Here is a 21,329-nt window from a genome sequence, read left to right on the forward strand (position 1 = left end):
ATTATTAATTCACCTACACTGTTGGAATTGAACTGTATTTTGAAATGATTGAATTATATTTATGTTTTAATGTATTTATTCGTCTTGTAAGTCAGAGAATTGAATGTAAACAAAGGAACCATTTTTCATAAAAATATGACGTGTGCACTACGTCACTCAGCTGCAACCAATAGCAATCATCCTATGCAAATTAGGAACAAAGAGATTCCTAGAATTGTGAATTGAATTTGGGGGAAGAAGATTTTAAGCGGTTCTAGCACTGACCTTGCCCTAGTCACACGTTTTTGAGTAAACTTGCATTCTTGTTGAAAATTTTATGTAACTTATTATTAACTGTTTATTTGTGAATTTAAATGTTAAATTGTAAAGTTCCTTTTTGTTTGTGGAGATAATAATTAACGTAAAATACCCGATTAAATCTACATGAATCGCAGAGTGATATACCAGCAACACGTTCTACTTGGAGGCCAGAAAATCCAGCACATGGCAGAAGAATAATTATTTGCGAACCAAGGAAAAAAGGAAAACATAGTCGCGTGAGTGTTCTTCTAATAAATATATTGGGGCCCCATCTACGATTCATGAGTGATATAAATTCTAGTGAAAATTAATGGTCATGACCAGATTATAATCAGGGAAAATCCAACGTTAATCCACATTATAATAATCATCATTGAATTAGATCAATTTGTAATAATCTGTCTATCGATCAAGCTATTCCAAAGCAGAACTCACAACCCTGAAATTATTATTTTAACATACAACTTCTTTCAATTTTTAAATCATTATTAAATTGTAATCTATACATGTCTGGTATTGTTAAACCAGAACACGTTCTACTGATCATCATCATTAACTTTAAAAATTATTATTTATTATTTGCTTATCTTGAGAATTGTCAATATATTGAAATAACTGAGCATAACTTCCGGTTCGTTTCTTTTCTGAAAACCTTGATACCGTCTTTGACACGTTACCATTGGTATTGTGATAGACCTCATATGGTCAGTGTAACAAGTCGGGAAATTAATTGAGTGGAAGGTTGTGGATGGTTGCTAATGTATCAGTGGATCACTGCGGGATTAATAAATATAATTCTGCTTATATTTGCTTTTACATTGGTCACTGTCGGCAGCTTAGCTTATAATTTCCAGACTAAATTAAACAGTGTATGCAACATTTTGTAGGATTTAAGTCAATGTAATCCAACACTGATAGGATTAGATTCTGTACTCAAACCCCTTTTCAGAAATTATATTTATTTAATAAAATATTCATCATCAATTCTGATAGCGGTAAGAGGCACAATCATACATGGATTTGTGATCTATATCTTTGTTCGGGTTGCATTGGCTCTTTATCAGAACAACAACCAGGTAATAATTTTAAGATCGCTTTGTTTAAGCTCAATATTATTGGAACACTCCAATCCTACATTTGGGATAAACTACAGATTTCTCAACCAATTAAATAAATTCTCAGGTCTGATATTACACAGAGGGGCATATATTCATGTACCCGTAAAAGTGAGCACTTTCATAAGATTATCTATTTTTTGTGTGGTCCATGCCCTCCCTGGAGCTAGGTCCGTGTCAAAATATTGTTTATTTTTGTGTGTAGCGAAAAATAGCGTTCGCACCACGGTAAAAAATGTTTTTCCGGCTCTCAATCTTTTCTAGTCCTCGGACTTGAAAACCGATTTCGAGCCGGAAAAAATTCATTTTCTGCTCTAGGTGCGAAATATACTATTTCGCCACACTTGGATGTAATGAGCTGGGTTTCGTGCGTCATATGGAGGCCGAAAGTGATTGTTTTCTGACCAGGCCGGTAAACTTTTTACGGCCCTAGGGCTGTAAAATAATCTTGTAGTCAGCTGATCCTGATTTGATGTGAACGTGTTTACAAAATTTTATAAAAATTGTACCTACACGTGAAATTCTAACCTTATCTTTGACTTTGTCACCTATAAATTTGGAAGAAAAATAGCACAAGGACTACCTTATTATTTTATCTTTCAATGTTATTACATTAGTGTTATTTGCATTGTAGAAAAATAAATAATAAATGAAATAGTTTATGAAACAGAATCAGTTTATGCTTCTAGTATTGAATAAAGTATTTTGCTATAAGATACTATCATTTTATTTGGATGAATGAAATACAAATAATATATTATAAACTATTCAAATACCATTTTCCGAGTAGGATAGGACTTCTAACCTCAACTTCCTCAGTCGACGATAACAAGCATTGTTGACATTCAGATTGTCCAAATTTCAAGTGCGCTAAAACAGCTGATAAAAAAACTTTTCATTATTTGTGTTTATTATTCGAGAATCAAAACATTCATAATAATATCATCTTATTGCCATTTGAAAGAATAAAAAAGTATAAACTCCACCTCCCACATAAAAACATAATTGAACATAATGTTATTTAGACAAATTGAAATCTACCCAAACCCAGCTTAAGTACTGTGTTTACCACTAAACCTGGTGGATAATTTTGGAACTACTTAAAACAACCTATTTTTCGGACATGTTATTCATTATCAAAATTTGGGAACAGAATATTTTTGGGCCATGCCTGTTGTTCTTTCCCGATCATATTTATAATATGATTTGTAATTGTATCCACTGAAAATGAACAAAATAAAAATACTTGGACAATTTCCTGATATTCAGATTACCTCAGATTTGCTAGAGCCATCACATTTCAGTTTTGCTTTCGGAAGTGCCTAATAAACAATTATTCTCATATATTCATTGTTTTATTTTTTTTGTGTGGCGAAAAATAGCGTTCGCACCACGGGCAAAAATGTTTTTCGGCTCTCAATCTTTTCTAGTCTTCGGCCTACGGCCTCAGACTTGAAAACCGATTCCGAGCCGGAAAAGTTTCATTTTCGGCCCTAGGTGCGAAATATACTATTACGTACCTTAGCGGTTATTAGGCGATGCTATCTATCCACACAATTGAATTCAATTTATTTATTTCCACAAAAAATACATACATATTCAGTAATATTCACAACAAACAAAACAGATCAAGGAAATATATTTCCTCACTTGTGCCGGTTGCACAAAAGCCGGCTAAAATTCAACCATGATTAATTTCACGAGAGCCAATCAGAGATGCCGTATTTTCAAGAACGCCTTCTCTGATTGGTTCTCGTGAAATTAATTACGATTACAATTTAAACAGCATTTGTGCAACCGGCACTAAGTGGATAAATATATTTCCTTTCTTTGTTGTGAATATTACTGAATATGTATTTATTTTTTGTGGAAATAAATAAATTGAATTGAATTGATTAACATTGATGTTGCAATCCTTGTCTATCATCCGACAAAGCAGATACCGCTATCCTTCTCTATCTCCGCAACATTGCCAGATCGTTGTTTAACAATTTAGAAATAATAATTTATTTAGTATACTTATTATAAAAACTATATACTCGTAATCTACTATTCGTCAAGAAAATATATTTTTCAATGATTAAATAATAAATTTTCATTGTTTCTATTGAATATTCTTTTAATAAATTGTATTTGTACATTGTTGAACAACGTTGTGAAGCAAGAAAAGGGTAGCGCTATAAGTTTTGTCGAGTGATTGACAAAGATAGCAACAATGTTAATCACCTATCATTATAACGTAGACCTCACTATATTAGCTACATAACCCACATTTGGAATATTGTATGGATTGGAATAACACCAGTTTTGGGCATAAGTGTGTTTCACTTATGCCAGTAGTGTATTTCTGTATAAATTTGATGTATTAATACTAAAGTTATATATGATATATTTTTGCTATATTTTTACTTTCCTTGCCCTATTTACCATAGGTAAGGAAAGTATTGCTTTCCAGAAAAAATTAAGGTACCCCAATTTCTAAATTTCCATACGTTTCAAGGTCCTCTGAGTCCAAAAAAGTGGTTTTTGGGTATTGGTCTGTATGTGAGTGTATGTGCGTCTGTGTACACGATATCTCATCTCCCAATTAACGGAATGACTTAAAATTTGGAACTTAAGGTCCTTACTCTAAAATGATCCGACACGAACAATTTCGATCAAATGCAATTCAAGATGGCGGCAAAAATGTTTTCAAAAACAGGGTTTTTCGCGATTTTCTCGAAAAACGGCTCCAACGATTGTGATTAAATTTATACCTAAAATAGTCATTGATAAGCTCTATTAACTGCTACAAGTCCTATATATGTAAAAATTTCAGGAGCTCCGCCCCATCTATGCAAAGTTTGATGTTAGATTCCCAATTATCAGGCTTTAGATACAATTTAAACAAAGAATTTTGAGTGGAGAAGATTGAGGATAAAAATCTCTAAAATTAATGTCCAGTATCATTTCCACTTAAAATTGAAAATAAGCTCGAAATTCGAGAAAATGTGATTATCCAATTGTAAACGGTTGGCAACTGTTGATTCTATTAAATGATTCACCATGAAGAGATAGCAGACCTCGTATGTCTCCAGCGTTATTGTCCTGTCACCAGCTGGCTCAAATCTTTGTTTATAAGTAGTACTCAGTAGACTTGAAATGCGCGTGAACACTAGCGTCAGGTGATTAATTTTCATAACGGCAAGGAAAGTTGTGTGATTGCGCCACACCAGATTTTTGTGGAAATGAATACATTGAATTGATGCAACCAGGCCTTAGACTATTAATCCGTGTCTGAGGAAGAATCGAATAATGTCATTACAACGTGGATCTCACTATAAGAAATTAGATTTGATTCTATGTTTTATTTGAAAGTACTCACTGTTAATGAAGGGTTTTTGGAGACTGCGTAATCAGCAAGTACAATTGCAACTCCAATTATTATACCCAGTCCAGCTCCAAGCCAAGGAATCTGCTCATCGGCTGTAGGAATACACAATTTATTTATTTCACAATTACAGCAATAAATTATGAGCAAAATAACATACTCAATAATTAAATTTCATGCCTGAGCCGAAGCCTTGTGCAGGAATGAGTTGCATCATCACATCAATTTTTTTTTCTCTTGCTGAGGATGATGCCCACATGAGCTCAAGGCTTGTGCGTGGGTAATGAAACGGACATTTCATGCACAGACACATGATTTCAGCTGGTTAATATACAACATAATTTACAGCAACAAACTGATACGGGTTGAGATATTAATGTACGGTTTTCGCCATTCATTTTCTCTTGGAGCATTGTATCGAAACCATGTTTAACATGACCACCTTCTCATTTATAAAAATTAATTTGGATTCATATAAGGGACTAAAATGTTGAAGCGACAGAGTAATTTTCAATTTTAAATAGGATCCCCATTGAAGACTCCTTCAAATTATACTTTTGAAAGAAATATTTAGCTGTTTTCATAATTTTCAACAACTCTTCATAATTAAAGATTGTGTGTTTCAAATATTTATTTATTTATATTTTTTACAAAGAAGCACTGATTGGGAGAGAAAAACTAAGGATAAAGTAAATTCGTATGGCTTTTGTTGGTGAGGAGTCCCTTGCGGGAAGGTTCCACCGCCTGAATATATAATTTAAGTCGTCAATGAGCCTTACAACTGTCATACTTCAGCCGGGACCGACAGTTTAACGTGTCCATCCGACAACACGGGAGTGTACTGAGGATCCTCTTGTACTATTTCTTTCCCAAATTTAGATAACACTTTAAAAGTCCAAAATAGGGTTATGATTTCACTTTCTCATAATTTAGTCCATTTTCACTCAAAAACAAGGAAAACTAAGATTTTTAAATTTTGACGGTATAAACACAATAAAAAACAAAAATATCACACTCAAATCATCATTAATTGGAAAATTTTTGACTTATATTACAAAATTTAGAGCCAGAAAAAACACAACTCACTATTCAGCACAGCTGATATGTTTTACTTACAACATTATATTACAATACAACAGTAAGTTCTTCAGCGAGTTCTCTAACCCAGGGGGTTAGTATTTAATGTGTTATATTGTGTGAAAATGAAAAAGTAATTTAATTTGGTTTACCTTTCTTTGTTTTTTGACTTTCTCTAGCGGTGTTTGTGAGTGCCTCGACGATGGTCACATCGTTCGGCGCCAATTGCAGCGCTCGACTGTAGGACAGAATCGCCTCGCCAAAGTGCTTGGTGTTTCTTTGCACTTCGCCCAATCGGAAGTAGCCCTGCAACAAAGTTAGTAGGTAGAAGGTCACTCACTCATCTATTGTATCGGAATTGGCATGCAATTAACGCAGTAATAGATTTTCATGAAATTTGACAGGTATGTTCCTTTTTTAATTGCGCGTCAGCGTCTATACAAGGTTTTTGGAAATTTTGCATTTCAAGGATGATATAAAAGGAAAAAGGAGCCTCCTTCATACGCCAATATTAGAGTAAAAATCAGACTATAGAATTATTCATCATAAATCAGCTGACAAGTGATAACACAGATGTGTGGAGAAGCCAGTCTATTGCTGTATTTCCATAAGGTCTATAATTTCAATCAGGTACTTGTGGATGAGAATTCTGCGTGAGGTCTATTGTTCACAGAACTACTAGTTTAATCTTATTGACCGAGCGAAGTGAGGTCTAAGATTCAAGTCGACGATTTGGCATTTCTCTTAATGTTTAAATGTTTATATGTTGCGCATTTACGGCGAAACGCGGTAATAGATTTTCATGAAATTTGACAGGTATGTCTTTTTTAATTGCGCGTCGACGTATATACAAGGTTTTTGGAAATTTTGCATTTCAAGGATAATATAAAAGGAAAAAGGAGCCACCTTCATACGCCAATATTAGAGTAAAAATCAGACTATAGAATTATTCATCATAAATCAGCTGACAAGTGATTACACAGATGTGTGGAGAAGCCAGTCTATTGCTGTATTTCCATAGGGTCTATAGTTTCAATCAGGTACTTGTGGATGAGAATACAGCGTGAGGTCTACTGTTCACAGAACTACTAGTATATATAGTTTGGCTATACGTCAGTTTGTGAATTTCGGGGATGAGATATTTCTCGTAGTACAGTTGTAGAACATGTGTTCGATACCTGCATGTGTTCAGTGCATTTATATGAATGAATTCATATAAATCATATTGATATTTTTATATGAATGGATACATTATAATCATATTGATATTTTTATGAATCGGATTTATCGGGATCGGTTTATGCATTGGTTTATCAAGATTGTTTTATGAGTTAATTTGAAAATATAATAGTATAACGTTGTCTACTTAACGTTTTTTCAGCTTATTAACTTTTTCATGTCACGTTTTAAGATTCTTGAGAAAACTTTAAACTTTAAACTTCATCTTATTTATAAAAGTTGAATAAACTTGAAATTGGTATATTCATCCACATCATTGGAATCTGTGATTCATTCGCTACAAGTACAGAGAATTTTAAAGTTCTAGGTTAATCTTAAGGGAATTAAACGACGACGTATTTGAAGCTTCAGTTAATAGACTTTATGCTCAGTGTGGTTACTCTATAACTTCTTTGCTACACGTGACGTCACGCTGGCGTTCCCCCACCACTTTGAATCTTACACCTGTGAGTGTTCAACCTTCTGTCTATTAATGCTGGCCCTGCAAACCAGAACCTCAATACATACATCTATAATATAATTAAGGAAAAAATCGCCTTACACATGTACGGGATAGGAAATACACGAATACATCATCACGCCTTAACTTGAAATTTTGCATGAAGATAATGAATTTACTGAGGATGGACAAATGCTTTTATTAATTGGCATTAATCAATTGATTCTTGTTGAATAATTGACACATATTCAATACATTCCATTTTGTGATTCAACGTTTATGTGATCATAAAATCCCTACCAAACAGTCCTATCCCATGTAACTCCGTAGCTTAGTTGGTAGCAAACGCGGTTAATAAATCTAAAGCTGCGTACACATATACACGCTTCCAACCCGCACCGAGCACGCTCCGCCTTCGTACCGCCCTCGTTCCTCCATCGTACCGCAGTAGCTCCGCCTCCGCTCGGCAGTCGCACCCATCATGAACGTTATGGAAGATGTTGGATTTTCTCTCGTTCCCCGGTCGAACCACTGTTGTTCCCCGGTCGATCATCAAACGCTCTGCTGGAGTGACGTTCGGTTGCGGAGCAGAGCGAAAGTCTGTACGCACCTTAAGGTTGCGGGTTCGACACCTATGAAACTCATTTTTTGTGCTGTGAATTTTCAACTCTTATAACTGATTACCTTGAAATTTTGCATAAAGATTCTGAATTCACCGAGGATGGTTATAGGACTATATGGAATAGGCCTATTTTCATTACCACGATGACTGCCGGAGATAATTCAGCAAACATCCTCCAGAGGCAGAGCCTTACGTCAAGTTCTCAGTTTTTCAATGTTTCAATTCGTCATGCTTCCAGTTTGTTATACGTTGTAGCTTTGCTTGACAGTGGTCATAGATAAAATAGTTGACCGAGCGAAGTGAGGTCGACTTGAATCTTAGACCTCACTTCGCTCGGTCAATTATTCAATTATTGAAAAATATATTTTCTTGACGAATAAAATTAAATTGATTGTTTTAAACAATTGCTATTACATCATTATTAGCTATCCTCTATAGAAGGTAGTGGGAAAGCAGAGAATCAGCAACGCTGTTCCTTTATCTTTTTCTTCACAGCGTCTTTTATCTTTTTATTTATAACGTGACCTTTAATATATATCTTGTTACTTTACTGACTTTATAATGTAGACTTGACTATAGTGAATACGTTCTGCTTCATGCATTACCCACACTTGTGGCATCGATGGCGTCAAAAACCCAAAACACGCAATTCAACACAGATGGCAGTGATCCAGTAACCGCTTTCAGTAAAAATTCAAATCATCAACCATGAATTCATTCACACTGTCACACAGTAGCTTCCGGCCGGTTCTCTTGAAGGCGGCTCATCCAACTGCTTCACACCATGAGCCAGCTTGTTGAAGAATTTCAGGGCAGAAATCCTACTGGCCTGTGATCCGTGGAGGCGTCTCCTGGATACATCCAACACAAGAAATGGCCAATTTCTATATTCAAAGCTGCATGACTTGTGAAATACTTCTGATAAAATTTCCAGATCTAGTGGAGATGTGAAAATTGGCCATTTTTTGTGTATTGGAATATTACATTCACTCATAATATTACATTACATAACACTCAACAATACATTTTCCATTTTTCGACCAAATTCGACTTATGATGCATTATTTTGGACCGCCTTGACGAGCCGAGAAGGATGAAGTGTTGTAAGATGAAATCTGAGCATTGTGTCAAAAGTTGTAAGTGTTTGAAATTTTGATCCTTGAGGTGTCCTTAAGCGCGCCTCTCCACTGGGAAATAATGAAATGAAGTGCATCTAACGGGTGATTCTCATAAAACATAATCTCATGTCATTGTGCTAAATGTCAATGTGAGGACAATGTAGTTGGTGATGATGGATGAATCTAAAAATTAGGTGTTTTTCACAATACAAGGAGCATTGTTGTCAGGTGTACCTGGAAATCTATATGAGATAGAGCGCTCTACTTGATCTCAGATTGTAGAGCACAAAAATACGTCCAGAGGGATTTTGAATTATACATCTAAATGGTAACAATCGGAAGATATTGTTGACCAAAAACTAAAATTCATCAAAATTTATTTTTTCTTCAAATTTCACTCATTTTTGAAAAATTATAACTCAGTACTCATTGGAGATAGAGAGTTCCGGATGATCTCATTTTATTAAGAATTTTATAATCTAAGAAAGATTTTTAGAAATTTTTCTAAGAAAGAATTTTATAATCTAAGCGAGAACAAAGTTTTCTGTCCGATAACGAGATTTGGCAGAAATAGATGAAAACTGGAAAATGAGCCGAAAATACGAAGTTTTTGGGCCACTCTGTATCTAGCACAAGGAAATTTTGCATGAAGAAATTGGTTCTGGACTTCTCTTATGTACCCAAATAATATATAGAAAATCAGAACTACAATATAAATTGCATGCAATACCAATGTATACAGAATGATTCTTAATTATGGTAGAATAATTTAATACGTGATAGTAGAGGTAAAAATAAGAAAAAAAGTTCTTATAAACATATATTCATAAACGCTTCATTAGCGAGCTATACAGGGTGAAAGATTTCGCCCGGAATTCAGTTCCTCTGGTGAAATACACCGATGCTAAATTGTTTGAGGACTGGTTTTTGAGAAACTTATGCTGTATTCATATGGAAAAATATCTGAAAAATTGAATAAAACTAGTCTGGAAGCTGTAGTGTGAGTAGTTTTTGAGAAAAAAGTTGAAATATGCAAAAAATCTAAGTAGAAAAACACAGACTTCTACGTTTGATGCCCAATAACTTTCTTTAATGACCAGTAAACAAATAATTTTTCGCAATAAAAATTGCAGAGAATTTAATTTTGAGAAGAATCATGTAAGCTGTGTAAACTAAATTTGAATAAAAGGTATTCTTATGTAGTACATTACACCACAAAAATTTGCTGTTTTATGAGGAGAGAACTAATAACTCATAGGTTGTAGCTGATTGCAAATAAAATATTCGCTTTTTAAGAAAAGTTTTATTTTTCTATGAAAGTAACATATCTAAATGACATTAAACTTATACCAAAAGACTAAAGATGATGTTCAAAGTGACCTCCGTTGTTCTGAATGCATATGTTCAGACGTTTTCTCATCGATTGTCGGACCCGTTCAAATATTCCAGGAGTCTGCTTTATCATTTCTATTCCGTTCAAAATCCTTAATCGGAGTTCTTCAATGGTATCAATCGGAGTATTGTATACTTAGGTTTTCAAGTGTCCCCAAAGATAAAAATCCAAAGGATTTAAGTCTGGTGACCTAGCTGGCCATGGTACTGGCCCACCTCGGCCTATCGGATTTGGAAAGCTGTGATTCAGGTGTTCACGAACAGCAACACTGAAGTGTGCTGGAGCTCCATCATGCATAAACCAAATGTTCTGGCGCAACTGAAGAGGTACATCTTCAAGTAAGATAAATAGCTCCTCTCTCAAAAATTTCGAGTAGATTATGCCATTAAGCCTGGGAGGAAGCTCGAACAGAAGTAGATGATCTCCTATGATTCCTGCCCAAATGTTTACTGGAAACTGATGTTGTGGACGATTAAGGTTGATGGCATGAGGATTCTCATCTGCCCAAATATGTTGGTTGTGGACGTTAACGATAGCTGTTCTTGTAAAGTGTGCCTCGTCGGTAAATAAAACGGTTGTTAAAAAGTTTGGGTTATAGTATATTTCGCACCTAGAGCAGAAAATGAGATTTTTCCAGCTCGAAATCGGTTTTCAAGTCCGAGGCCGTAGGCCGAGGACTAGAAAAGATTGAGAGCTGGAAAAACATTTTTGCCCGTGGTGCGAACGATATTTTTCGCCACACTACAGGTATTGCTGACAAAATAAATAAAGAATACAAAATAAAGAATACTCGTTAAGCTATCGTACCTATCTCTTGATTTTAGTGGTAGAAGATTTGCAGTCAGGATTTCAGATTCTTTTAAAATTTCACTTGGAATACCACAGTCATCTTCAAGCATTTTTGAAAATTCGGAATGCACTAATCAACAATAAATAATTGAATAAAACTGGTTGCGAAGCGAATTAGTTTGATTCGAAACTGGAACTAAAATCATGGCGACTTCAGCTTATTATGAAAGTGGACACTCGCCCGATCTAGCGGATGACTTATTAATAATAATTAGCGCGTTGTTTCCAGCCATAAGCGGCTGGAAAGAGACAACTTTCTGGCCTAGACCGGAAAAGAAACCCTTTTCTGACGTCGTCTGCAAACAAGGTCTTTCAGATCTACGTAGGGACTGGAAAACAGCTGCTTTCTGTGCAGTGTGGCGAAAACAAGTTTTTCTAAAAACCATCTGCAAATACCAGCACGGGGAATACAGTCTCGTGGCAATAGAGTATGAACTTTCTGGAGGTGGTATGGATGTAATTGTTGCTCTTTTAGTATCCTCCAAATAGTAGATTTATTGATATTAAACTGCACTGACAATTCTCTCGTGCTCTTCTCTGGATGTTCATAAATTTCATTAAGAACCTGATCTTCTAACTCAACAGTCATAGTAGATCGGGGTCTGCCTGCATAAATGTGCTCTTTGGATATCAAAGAACCTGTTTCAGACAGACGTTGATGAATAGTGGCTAAACACCTTGAACTTGGACATACTCGGTTAGGAAAGTTCTCTTGATACAAATGTCTTGCTTCAGTACTATTATAGTGTCCCATTCCATACTTTAAAATGCATGTCAGCTAATTCGGAGTATGAATAATGTCTAAAATTACCTGCCATTTTTTAAAAAGTCAACACTCAACACAAAAGCAAAGTGAAATGGTTACAAATAACTGGTTAATAGATTAAACAAAAAACACAGCGCGGTTACAGAAGGCCTAACTTAGTTTGTTGTTTTGTTCAACAATGAGCTAAAATATTTCTGAAAATAATTTTCAGCTGATGATTTCTTTTAAATATTTTCTTATTTAAAACAAAATAAATCCGCTGTTTTGGAACAGCTGTTATTTGAATCCATGTTACATTTGCAATCAGCTACAACCTATGAGTTATTAGTTTTCTCCTCATAAAACAGCAAATTTTTGCGGTGTAATGTACTACATAAGAATACATTTTATTCAAATTTAGTTTACACAGCTTACATATTTCTTCTTAGAATTAAATTCTCTACAATTTTTGTTGCAAAAAATTATTTGTTTACTGGTTATTAAAGGAAGTTATTGGGCATCAAACGTAGAAGTCTGTGTTTTTCTACTTAGATTTTTTGCATATTTCAACTTTTTTCTCAAAAACTACTCACACTACAGCTTCCAGACTAGTTTTACTCAATTTTTCCATATTAATCCAGCACGATTAAGCATCGGTGTATTTCACCAGAGGAACTGAATTCCGGGCGAAATCTTTCACCCTGTATAGCTCGCTAATGAAGCGTTTATGGATATATGTTTATAAGAACTTTTTTCTTATTTTCACCTCTAATATCACGTATTTGATTATTTTACTATAATTAAGAATCATCCTGTATAGTGACTGAACTAACCGAGCACAGGAGCAGCTTCTCTTTGTCTCAGATACTGAGTCACGGCTAGCAACGGTCACAGTTATCACATAGTTATTCAAAAGTATTCTTCGAGTATCTATAGTGAGGTCCACGTTATAATGACAGTGTGTGATTTGCAATGGTGTTGCTATCCTTGTCTATCGTTAAACAAAGCAGATGGCGCTATCTCTTTCACGCATTGCGATGTTGCCACTTCGTTCATCAACAATGTAAAAACTCAACTAATTGACAAAATATTTTATCTCAATCATGAAAATTTATTATTACATCTTTAAAAAATATATTTTCTCAACAGGTAAAATATGATTAACTATTTTCAACAATAATGAACAGTTAAATTCATGAGATATACCAGCATCAGCTGTTTGGGTGGCAAGGCTGGGATCTGGCAACCCATTTCTCCTATCTTCCTACACTGCCATTATAACGTGGACCTTACTATACACGCTGATTGCGTGCCAACAAGATTCAACTCGCGCATCATAAAATGGATATAATTATGTTTAGTTCTAGAAAATGAACCACATGTTTATGTTTTGTTCTAAATATGACGAATAAATCTAAAGTATTAAATGTGAAAGGGTTAGGGGTTAGGTTTTACTTTGGTTATATTTAATAATGTTTCATTAGGATAGGTTAGGTTTTTGCTTTGAAATTGCAGTATGCTAGAAGGGGCTACGGTCCAGGTAGAGTTATGTTTTTTGATGTTTCAAAGGTGGAAGGATAGGTTAGGGGGTTATGATTTTGCTTTGAAATTGCAATATGCTGCAATGGATCAGGGGTTTTTACCAAGAGTTATGTTTATTAATGTTTAAATTTGAAAGGGGAGGTTAGGGGGTTAGGTTTTTGCTTTGAAATGACAAAATGCTGACTTAGTTATAGTGTTTTCTTAACATCAGTTAAATAACAACCGTTGTATTATTCAAAAGTACTCTTTCTTTTATTGAATAAAATAATAATATATTGATTACTATATTGAATTTTATGATAAATTATCATTGGTTGATAATATTATCAAATAGAATGACGATTGGCTCCAGTTAGTGCTCGGTAACCATAATCATAGAGAACGTTACATTCGAAGAACTGACTGAATGGAACGGGAAAAAACATTACTAACGCATGCGCGTTACGGTGCTGACTGAGACCGAGAGTGGTTTGTAGCACAGGAGGATGTCATGACTGATGACCGTCAGTACACCAAGGCGAGCAAAGATGGGCTTACAGTGGGCAAGATGGTTGTGCCTGTTATGATTCTTACAGCCCTCTTTTGCAGCCTCAGGACATCAACAGCCCCTGTCGAATGACCCCACAGGAGCAATCCATAAGTGATGTGGCAATTGAAGAGAAAGAGAGCGTGATACATCATTACCAGATATCTCTCAGTCACCAGACCCCTCATCTTGAGTAACAGGAAGAGTCGGCTGGTTACCTGCTGTATATGATTGTTCCAGGTGAGTTTGCAGTCAAGACAAAACCTAGCAGGTTCACTGGATTCTGTGGGTCACGTGACAAGCTGCAGATGATCCTTGGGGTCTTGTCCTTATTCAGCTGCAATCGATTAGCCAGAAATGTTGGCAGAGCAATATGCTTGATTAGCAACTAGGTATTCTTATGAGTGAATTAGTCAGTGGCGTAACGTTTCCAAACCGCCCCCCCCGCAAAAAATTCGGGCCCCTCTTCTAAAATCGTACCACCTTTCTCCAGCCCCCTTCTTCCTCAATCCTAAACTCTAATGTGAACGTACATATTTCATGATTGAATTACATAGTTTAGTTGAGAAAATAAAACTTGTTCTCGATTGAATTCTACAATAATTCAAGTCAATAATTATGTTTCAAGCTACAAATATAGAATCCAACCTTTAGAGCTAGAACTACGGTTAATAAGTTCAATCTAAAGTTCTATCTAGTTTTAAGATTCATGAATTATTAAAATAATAAAGATAATAATTTATAAAAACCTTTGATTTGATGTCTCCTACAAGCCTCCAAGTTCTGCAATCACTGCTTTCTGGGTAAAGTAGCACCTTGGTTCTTCCTCCCACATGTCTATTTTCTCACATGTTTGTATTCTGATTTTTTGTTCGCGCATTTAAAGAAGTTTAAGTTTTAGGTTTTAGTAAAAAGCTAAAAATTTTCAAGGTTTTAAATTAGAGTTTGATTGATAATATTATTTATTTTATTGATTTGAAAAAAATAGTAGCCTACCTTTGAGTTGTAGGATTTATACTTTTAATTTATTCTGTCGACTTGCTTTTCGAGATGCAAATATTCTGATAGCTCCATCGAGAACTATTTCATGGGCTCTCTTATTCTCTACGCTTAGCAGAGCAAAATTAGAAAGACGGCCTTGCGTCATACTACTCCTCAAGTAACTTTTTATTATTTTTAATTTAGAAAAAGACCGCTCTGCACTTGCTACAGTAACTGTGTAATATAGTGAATATTGAGAGGTTTGAATTGTAGCTTTTTTGTGCCTTTCATTCAAGTTGTTGAACTGATCTGAATTGAACTAAATTTTTCCAATATGAACTCTAGTGAGCCTTGTTTTTGATTGTTGAAGAATTTATTCATGCACAAAGTAAGCACCTAAATTTTGAGTTGCCATAAAAGATTTGCTAACTTGCTTCTTATTCATCCAAATTATTGCAGTCTTCTAGCATTTACATAGTACTGGCTTGGATTTCGTAATGAAATTAATACAAACGTATTTAGAAATGTATTTGAACCGTGCAACCCCACGACGTTTTAACCAGAAATTGGGCCGGGCGCTTCACGTGTTTTCTTCAAAATTGAAAAATTTGAGTGGAAGAGCGGCAGTTCTAATCGAGTCGCCACCGCGAGAAGATGTAGTCATAGAACAAGTCTCGGCCTCTAAATTAGGCATTGGCCTATTTAGATGAAAAATATCCCTATTTTTATTTTTATAATTTAAAAGCATGTAGTATGAAAAATAGTAGGTACCGTAGTTAAAATGTAAACGTGAGTGATTGTGAGTGCCGATTTATTTGTTAAATGTTCGATTCCATGGTGAGTGCCACAATTATTTTATTATGTTCAAATAGATTGACCAGATAAATTGTCCGAGGCACTAAATTTATTGTAGAGTGAGTTAGCAAAACTTGTCCAAATATTAATTATGATTCATTGCGATAAAGTCTTAATTTGAAAAATATTATTTGGAATTATTTTTTTATGTAATTTTGAAACAAGTAATTGAATAAATAACCAGAGTGGTTACAGTGAAGATTATGATTCGATGTAACAAAATTTCAAACATGACCGTTAATAAATAATTGTATGTTTGAATACAACTAATAAATTAATAGCAGTAGCATTTCTACAAAATCTTTTATTTTACATTCGTGGCTCGTAATAAGTTACTTGTTGCTAAAACAGGTGTTGTTAAACAATAGTGAAGATCTTGGCATTTGCATGAATGAATCCATCCAAAGCTCCCAACCGTGGATTCGAATAATTTAAACAAGTTTATAGTTAAGAAGAGATTTTAAAAATAATTATCATACATTTTTTCCTTGTTACAAAATTGAGTCCTCTCATAAATGAATCCCCCCCTGGCTTCCCACCCGTTACAATGGTGTCAGGTGTGGGGTAGTGTTATAGATACCTCCACCCGTTACAACTGGTAGCATCAGAAAATAATACAAGCAGTGTATATGTCTGGGAAGCTTGATGCTATGGTATAATTTTCAATTATCAAAAGCTCTGCTAGCTGCCGAATCGAGGTTATTTTTACAATTTTAGTCTTTAAGGCTACTCTGGAAGAATTCAACTGAAAACTGAGGTCTTTGCTGAGGTCTACTTCATACTCAGAAACAAGCACATTCACTTTTTCCGACACTTCTTTGTCCCTCGCTTGTATAAAGAATTTTGGAGTGAGCACAATGAATAGTTTGCTAACCCTACCCATAGCTTGAAATCTGGTTGTTAGCTGAGCAATGACTTTGTCTACCAATTCCTGTCTACCAATCTATCGTCTTGGCTCAGTTCATCGAAGTCAAATTTTCTTTTGCTCTCTCTAACTGCATAGTTGCTTCGAAGAGATCATAGTCATTGTTTTGTAAATTTGAGGAACTGAACCACTGAATGCGAATGGGAATTGCAAATGAAATAATGAATTGAGTAAGCTATTATATAGTAGGCCTATCTATATTTACGGCGCCCCTGCCACACACTATATATATATATATATATATATATATATATATATATATATATATTTTTTAAGTAAGTGGTTTGAATAGTCTCAGTCTGGATTGTCTAACCGGATGTATAAATTTTAATGATTTGTAAACAAACAACATTCCTAATTTTTCAATAAGCTCACTACCAGCACACAATTATTGAAACTCTGTCAATGTAACCATAATTATCATTACGAGTAGATTTGAACAATGATTGTTTTTCTTTCTTGCCTTATTCATTATTTTCTACTTGTATTCTCTTGATATTAATTTATAACCAGACTGATAACATTGTTCTATTGCATATTCCTTCTTACACAATGAATGAAACCTGTCATTTTCCACCATAAAACTTCTGCTTTTTTATCAAAAGCTACTTCCATGATTATTCATTTTTTCTTTTTAAAGTATGCAATATATAATTATCATTTCGGGCCCTAACCCGGGCCCCGTGGACCAGGTAATTTTATTTTTTCAGAAAACCTATATTAGCCTACATATTATCCGGGCCCTAGCCCGGGCCCCCCGCGCCGCGGGGGCAGCGGGGGTGTACGTTACGCCACTGGAACTAGTCATATAATTATGTCTTATGAGTGTGTTTCACTTATATTGTTATGAAAATGAGTATATTTTCATGTTTTATAATTTATTGTAATGACTTCTTGCTTGTAATTATGATTCAATCTATCATTGACATTTGTGATGCAATTGATGTTCTCAATTAGCTGCTGCAATAAAATATTTTGACTTCAACTTTGAACCATGAAATAGTTGATTTAATTTGACCGTGAGGTGTGACTTACCTTCACCCAATCGGGTCTCAGCTGTATGGTTTGTTTGGCATCTTGCATTGCATGATAGAACTGACTCATGCGCAGAAACGCAAACGAGCGATTGCTATACAGAGCCGCATTCTTGGTGTCCAACTTGATAGCATGCGAATAGTGCACAACTGCTTCTTCAAACTTTCCTGCTTTTACACAAGCATTCCCCTGCTCTTTCAGCTCATCTACCTGAGATAAAAAATAGGGGTAAACAATATTACTGATTTTATCAACAAATCAACTTACTTTATCTTAAGGCTCTGAGTAGATTTTCGCCCACACCGTTTTCTATCAGAATTCCCAGTGTCGCTCTGGGCCAGCTAGACTCAGTCGGGGTGGGCAACAATAGGAGACGGGACGCTTCGTGTGGTGTCCGTCAACCACCCTGACTCCTGTCGGGGGTTGAAACAGGGCCTTGAGTGCCTTGTTGAGATGATTTCCTCTTCAAGGAAAGAGGGGCCGTGCTTTCGCACTGCCTAACAGGGTTGGACATGGAGAGACGGGAGTAGGAACAGTCTGGTAGCCTCTGGGAAAACGATCTCCGTGACTGGAAAGGTGTTTCCAATCCCTACTGAAGGTCCTTTTGCTATTCCACTTGGAATCAGCAAGATAGAAGGGCCCTGGAACCGGGCGTCACTAGTGGTCACCGAGTCCAACACCTCGGTCACCGGCTGTTTTCTGGCTCTCAGGATCGTGATATCTGGGACGTGAAAGGTGTTCCCAATCCCTACTGAAGGTCCTTTTGCTATTCCACTTGGAATCAGCAAGATAAGAGGGCCTATACCTTGGTCACCGGCTGTTTCCAGCAGTGAGGATCGAGATCTCCGGGACGTGAAAGGTGTTCCCAATCCTTACTTGAGGTCCTCTTGCGATTCCGACCCTCTTCGGAATCTTCCTGAGTTCTGTTAGATTTTGATCCAAAATCTAACTTGTTGTCACAGGACGAAACAGGCTGCCACGTGTCGCGGAAGTCGTCGTACGGGACTCGCCGTCTCGCCAGTGCCGTATCTCGATGCCTCACGCGTCTTCCTTCAACTCCAGTTAAGGGAAGGCGCAGTTCGAAGTTGTTGAAGAAGTGTAGAGGATGACCGTGTCACGAGTTGCACCCGCTCTGGCCGCGTCCTGCTTCCTTCAACAGCTCTAGCACAGAATAGGTACAGAATGGAAACTGTCAATAAAACGCCTATCTAACCAATGCTTTTTACATGACGCAAATACTAGACACGTCACGTGACCTTGGGAAGTTCCAATCCTGGTCTTCTGATTGGCTCGTGGCAGTGAATGAGATGAATTGATCCGGATCATTAAAGTGATCCGAATCTACCATCAATTCTATTACAATGTGGCGCTTCCTAGCAAGATGGCGGATTTTTGCGACAGGTTACTAGCCTAGTTTCCATACTATATGTATACTGTGGCTCTAGACCAACTGACCAAACTGGCTCTCTCTTCTGCTCGGTAAGCCTCCCTTGGCAGCCGAGTGAGATAAGACAAGGGTGCGCGGCTTAGCAGAGCAGTAGCCCAGTGCCTGGGCACTGATCTTGTACAAAGATAACCGAGCGTCTACAAAACTAGCTCTAAAAACAATTTACCTCCTTAGTCACGAAATACATCGTGACAATGTATTATTAATTGTTCATTCTCGTTTAAAATAATCAATTATATTTTATCAAGCAAGAAATTATATTTTTCAATAATTTCATAATGAACTACCATAATTAAGATTTTTTGTTAAAATATTTTGTTAATTATCAATTCTACATTGTTAAAAGCCGATCTGGTAACAGAGCAAAGCGAGAGAGAGAGAGATAGCGCTATCCGCTTTCTTGAATGATAGACAAGGATACCAATACCATTGCTAATCAAACACTGTCATTATAATGTGGACCTCACTATAGAATGACTCTAAGGAAATGCACCTTAAGATAGAAAAGGGGGCCCAATTACTGATTCTATCAGAAAAAAGAAAGTACCTAAATAATCTTCATCTATCGATGCTTTTACTGGCTGATTGAGAAAATGTATAATTGACATTTTATTGTGGCTATTTCAGAAGCTTTTCCTTTGTCACAAATTATTATAAAATTAATGACACCGGTCATGAATCTCTATTCATTTCATTTCTATATTGTCTACGTTTATCATTCATTTTTATAAGGTTTCACCTCTTTATTCAATAAAAACCATAAGCTTATGTGAAGTTAAAAACAAATTAAAAATGATTCAGTCACTTATAATTTGTATTGTAACTGAATATAAAATTAGAACGGATCGTTTTATATTTTGAAATATTATTTACCAATAAGATCCGTTTATAAATAGGTACGGTAGGCTACTATTGTTATTGAGCTGAAGCACAGAATATATGAAATGTGTTAAGCTTCAGTTATTACTGCTTAATATTGAAAATTTCAAAAATAAAATACTGGATACATACCTGATCTGACGCCATTCTTTTACGAGAAGTTCAAAGAACCTTTTTTATCATTATTTAATTAGTTTAAACATTTTTATCAGTCACATTACAGTACAATCTGACTTCCTCAGATATTAGTTTGTGATCAACTAATTCGTTTGTAATGTAATACATTACATTTAGTAAAATGGAATATTAGAAAGGATAGAGTGTTCACAAATCAATACTTCTATCTAGAGGTAATTAAAAAGGGTAAAAAATATTTTTGTACTATATTATATATAGTTTACATAACATAGAAAAGATTCTGTAATGTCAGTTTGTCAGTGAACTCCGAAATCGAACATAACCTAAAAGTTGATCTGACTTTGACAGTGCCATCTGAATATGGAAGAAACCTATATTTAATGAAGTAATTCCTGAACAATCAGTTAAATCAATGTGATATTTTCATTGATTCCACAATGAAATGTTTGAATATTAAGGCAATTGTGTAATATAAAGTTCCTCTTCCATTGCTATGGGTAAGCTTTTCTAAGAGCGTTTTCAAGTGCATTGACCAATTCTACGTTGTGAAATTTGATCGTCAATCTAATCAACGAAGGACTTTGGAGCTAAGGAGGGAACAGTTTGAAAGACAATTTTTGACCCCGCAGTTCTGTTTAGTGTTGTAAGGAGGTAAGCATATCAAAAGTCACCAACCCTATCACCTGTTCTGAGGAAGTGGGGGTGGCTAAAATGTACCTTTTTTGGTTTTTTGC

The 21,329-nt window shown here is 35.5% G+C and overlaps 1 protein-coding gene across 2 annotated transcripts in view; it reads right to left on the reverse strand.

The window, feature by feature from the left end:
* Nucleotides 1-20,926, reverse strand: part of LOC111055041 (small glutamine-rich tetratricopeptide repeat-containing protein 2) — a 29,792-nt gene extending 8,866 nt beyond the window's left edge. The window contains exons 1-4 of one of the 2 annotated variants that reach the window (XR_002606333.2): nt 20,590-20,923; nt 18,132-18,341; nt 6,015-6,168; nt 4,780-4,880 (exon numbers count right to left, since the gene is read on the reverse strand). Coding sequence is in view for 1 of the 2 variants with exons in the window: in XM_022342204.2 (XP_022197896.1) it covers nt 4,780-4,880; nt 6,015-6,168; nt 18,132-18,341; nt 20,590-20,604 (480 nt within the window). In the remaining variant the exon portion in view is untranslated. Of the gene's footprint in view, nt 1-4,779; nt 4,881-6,014; nt 6,169-18,131; nt 18,342-20,589 lie in introns of both variants that reach the window. The other variant, XM_022342204.2, reaches the window with a different exon arrangement.
* Nucleotides 20,927-21,329: the final 403 nt, after the last annotated feature.

This window comes from Nilaparvata lugens, chromosome 9 (assembly GCF_014356525.2).
Source record: "Nilaparvata lugens isolate BPH chromosome 9, ASM1435652v1, whole genome shotgun sequence".
NCBI classification, from domain to species: domain Eukaryota; kingdom Metazoa; phylum Arthropoda; class Insecta; order Hemiptera; family Delphacidae; genus Nilaparvata; species Nilaparvata lugens.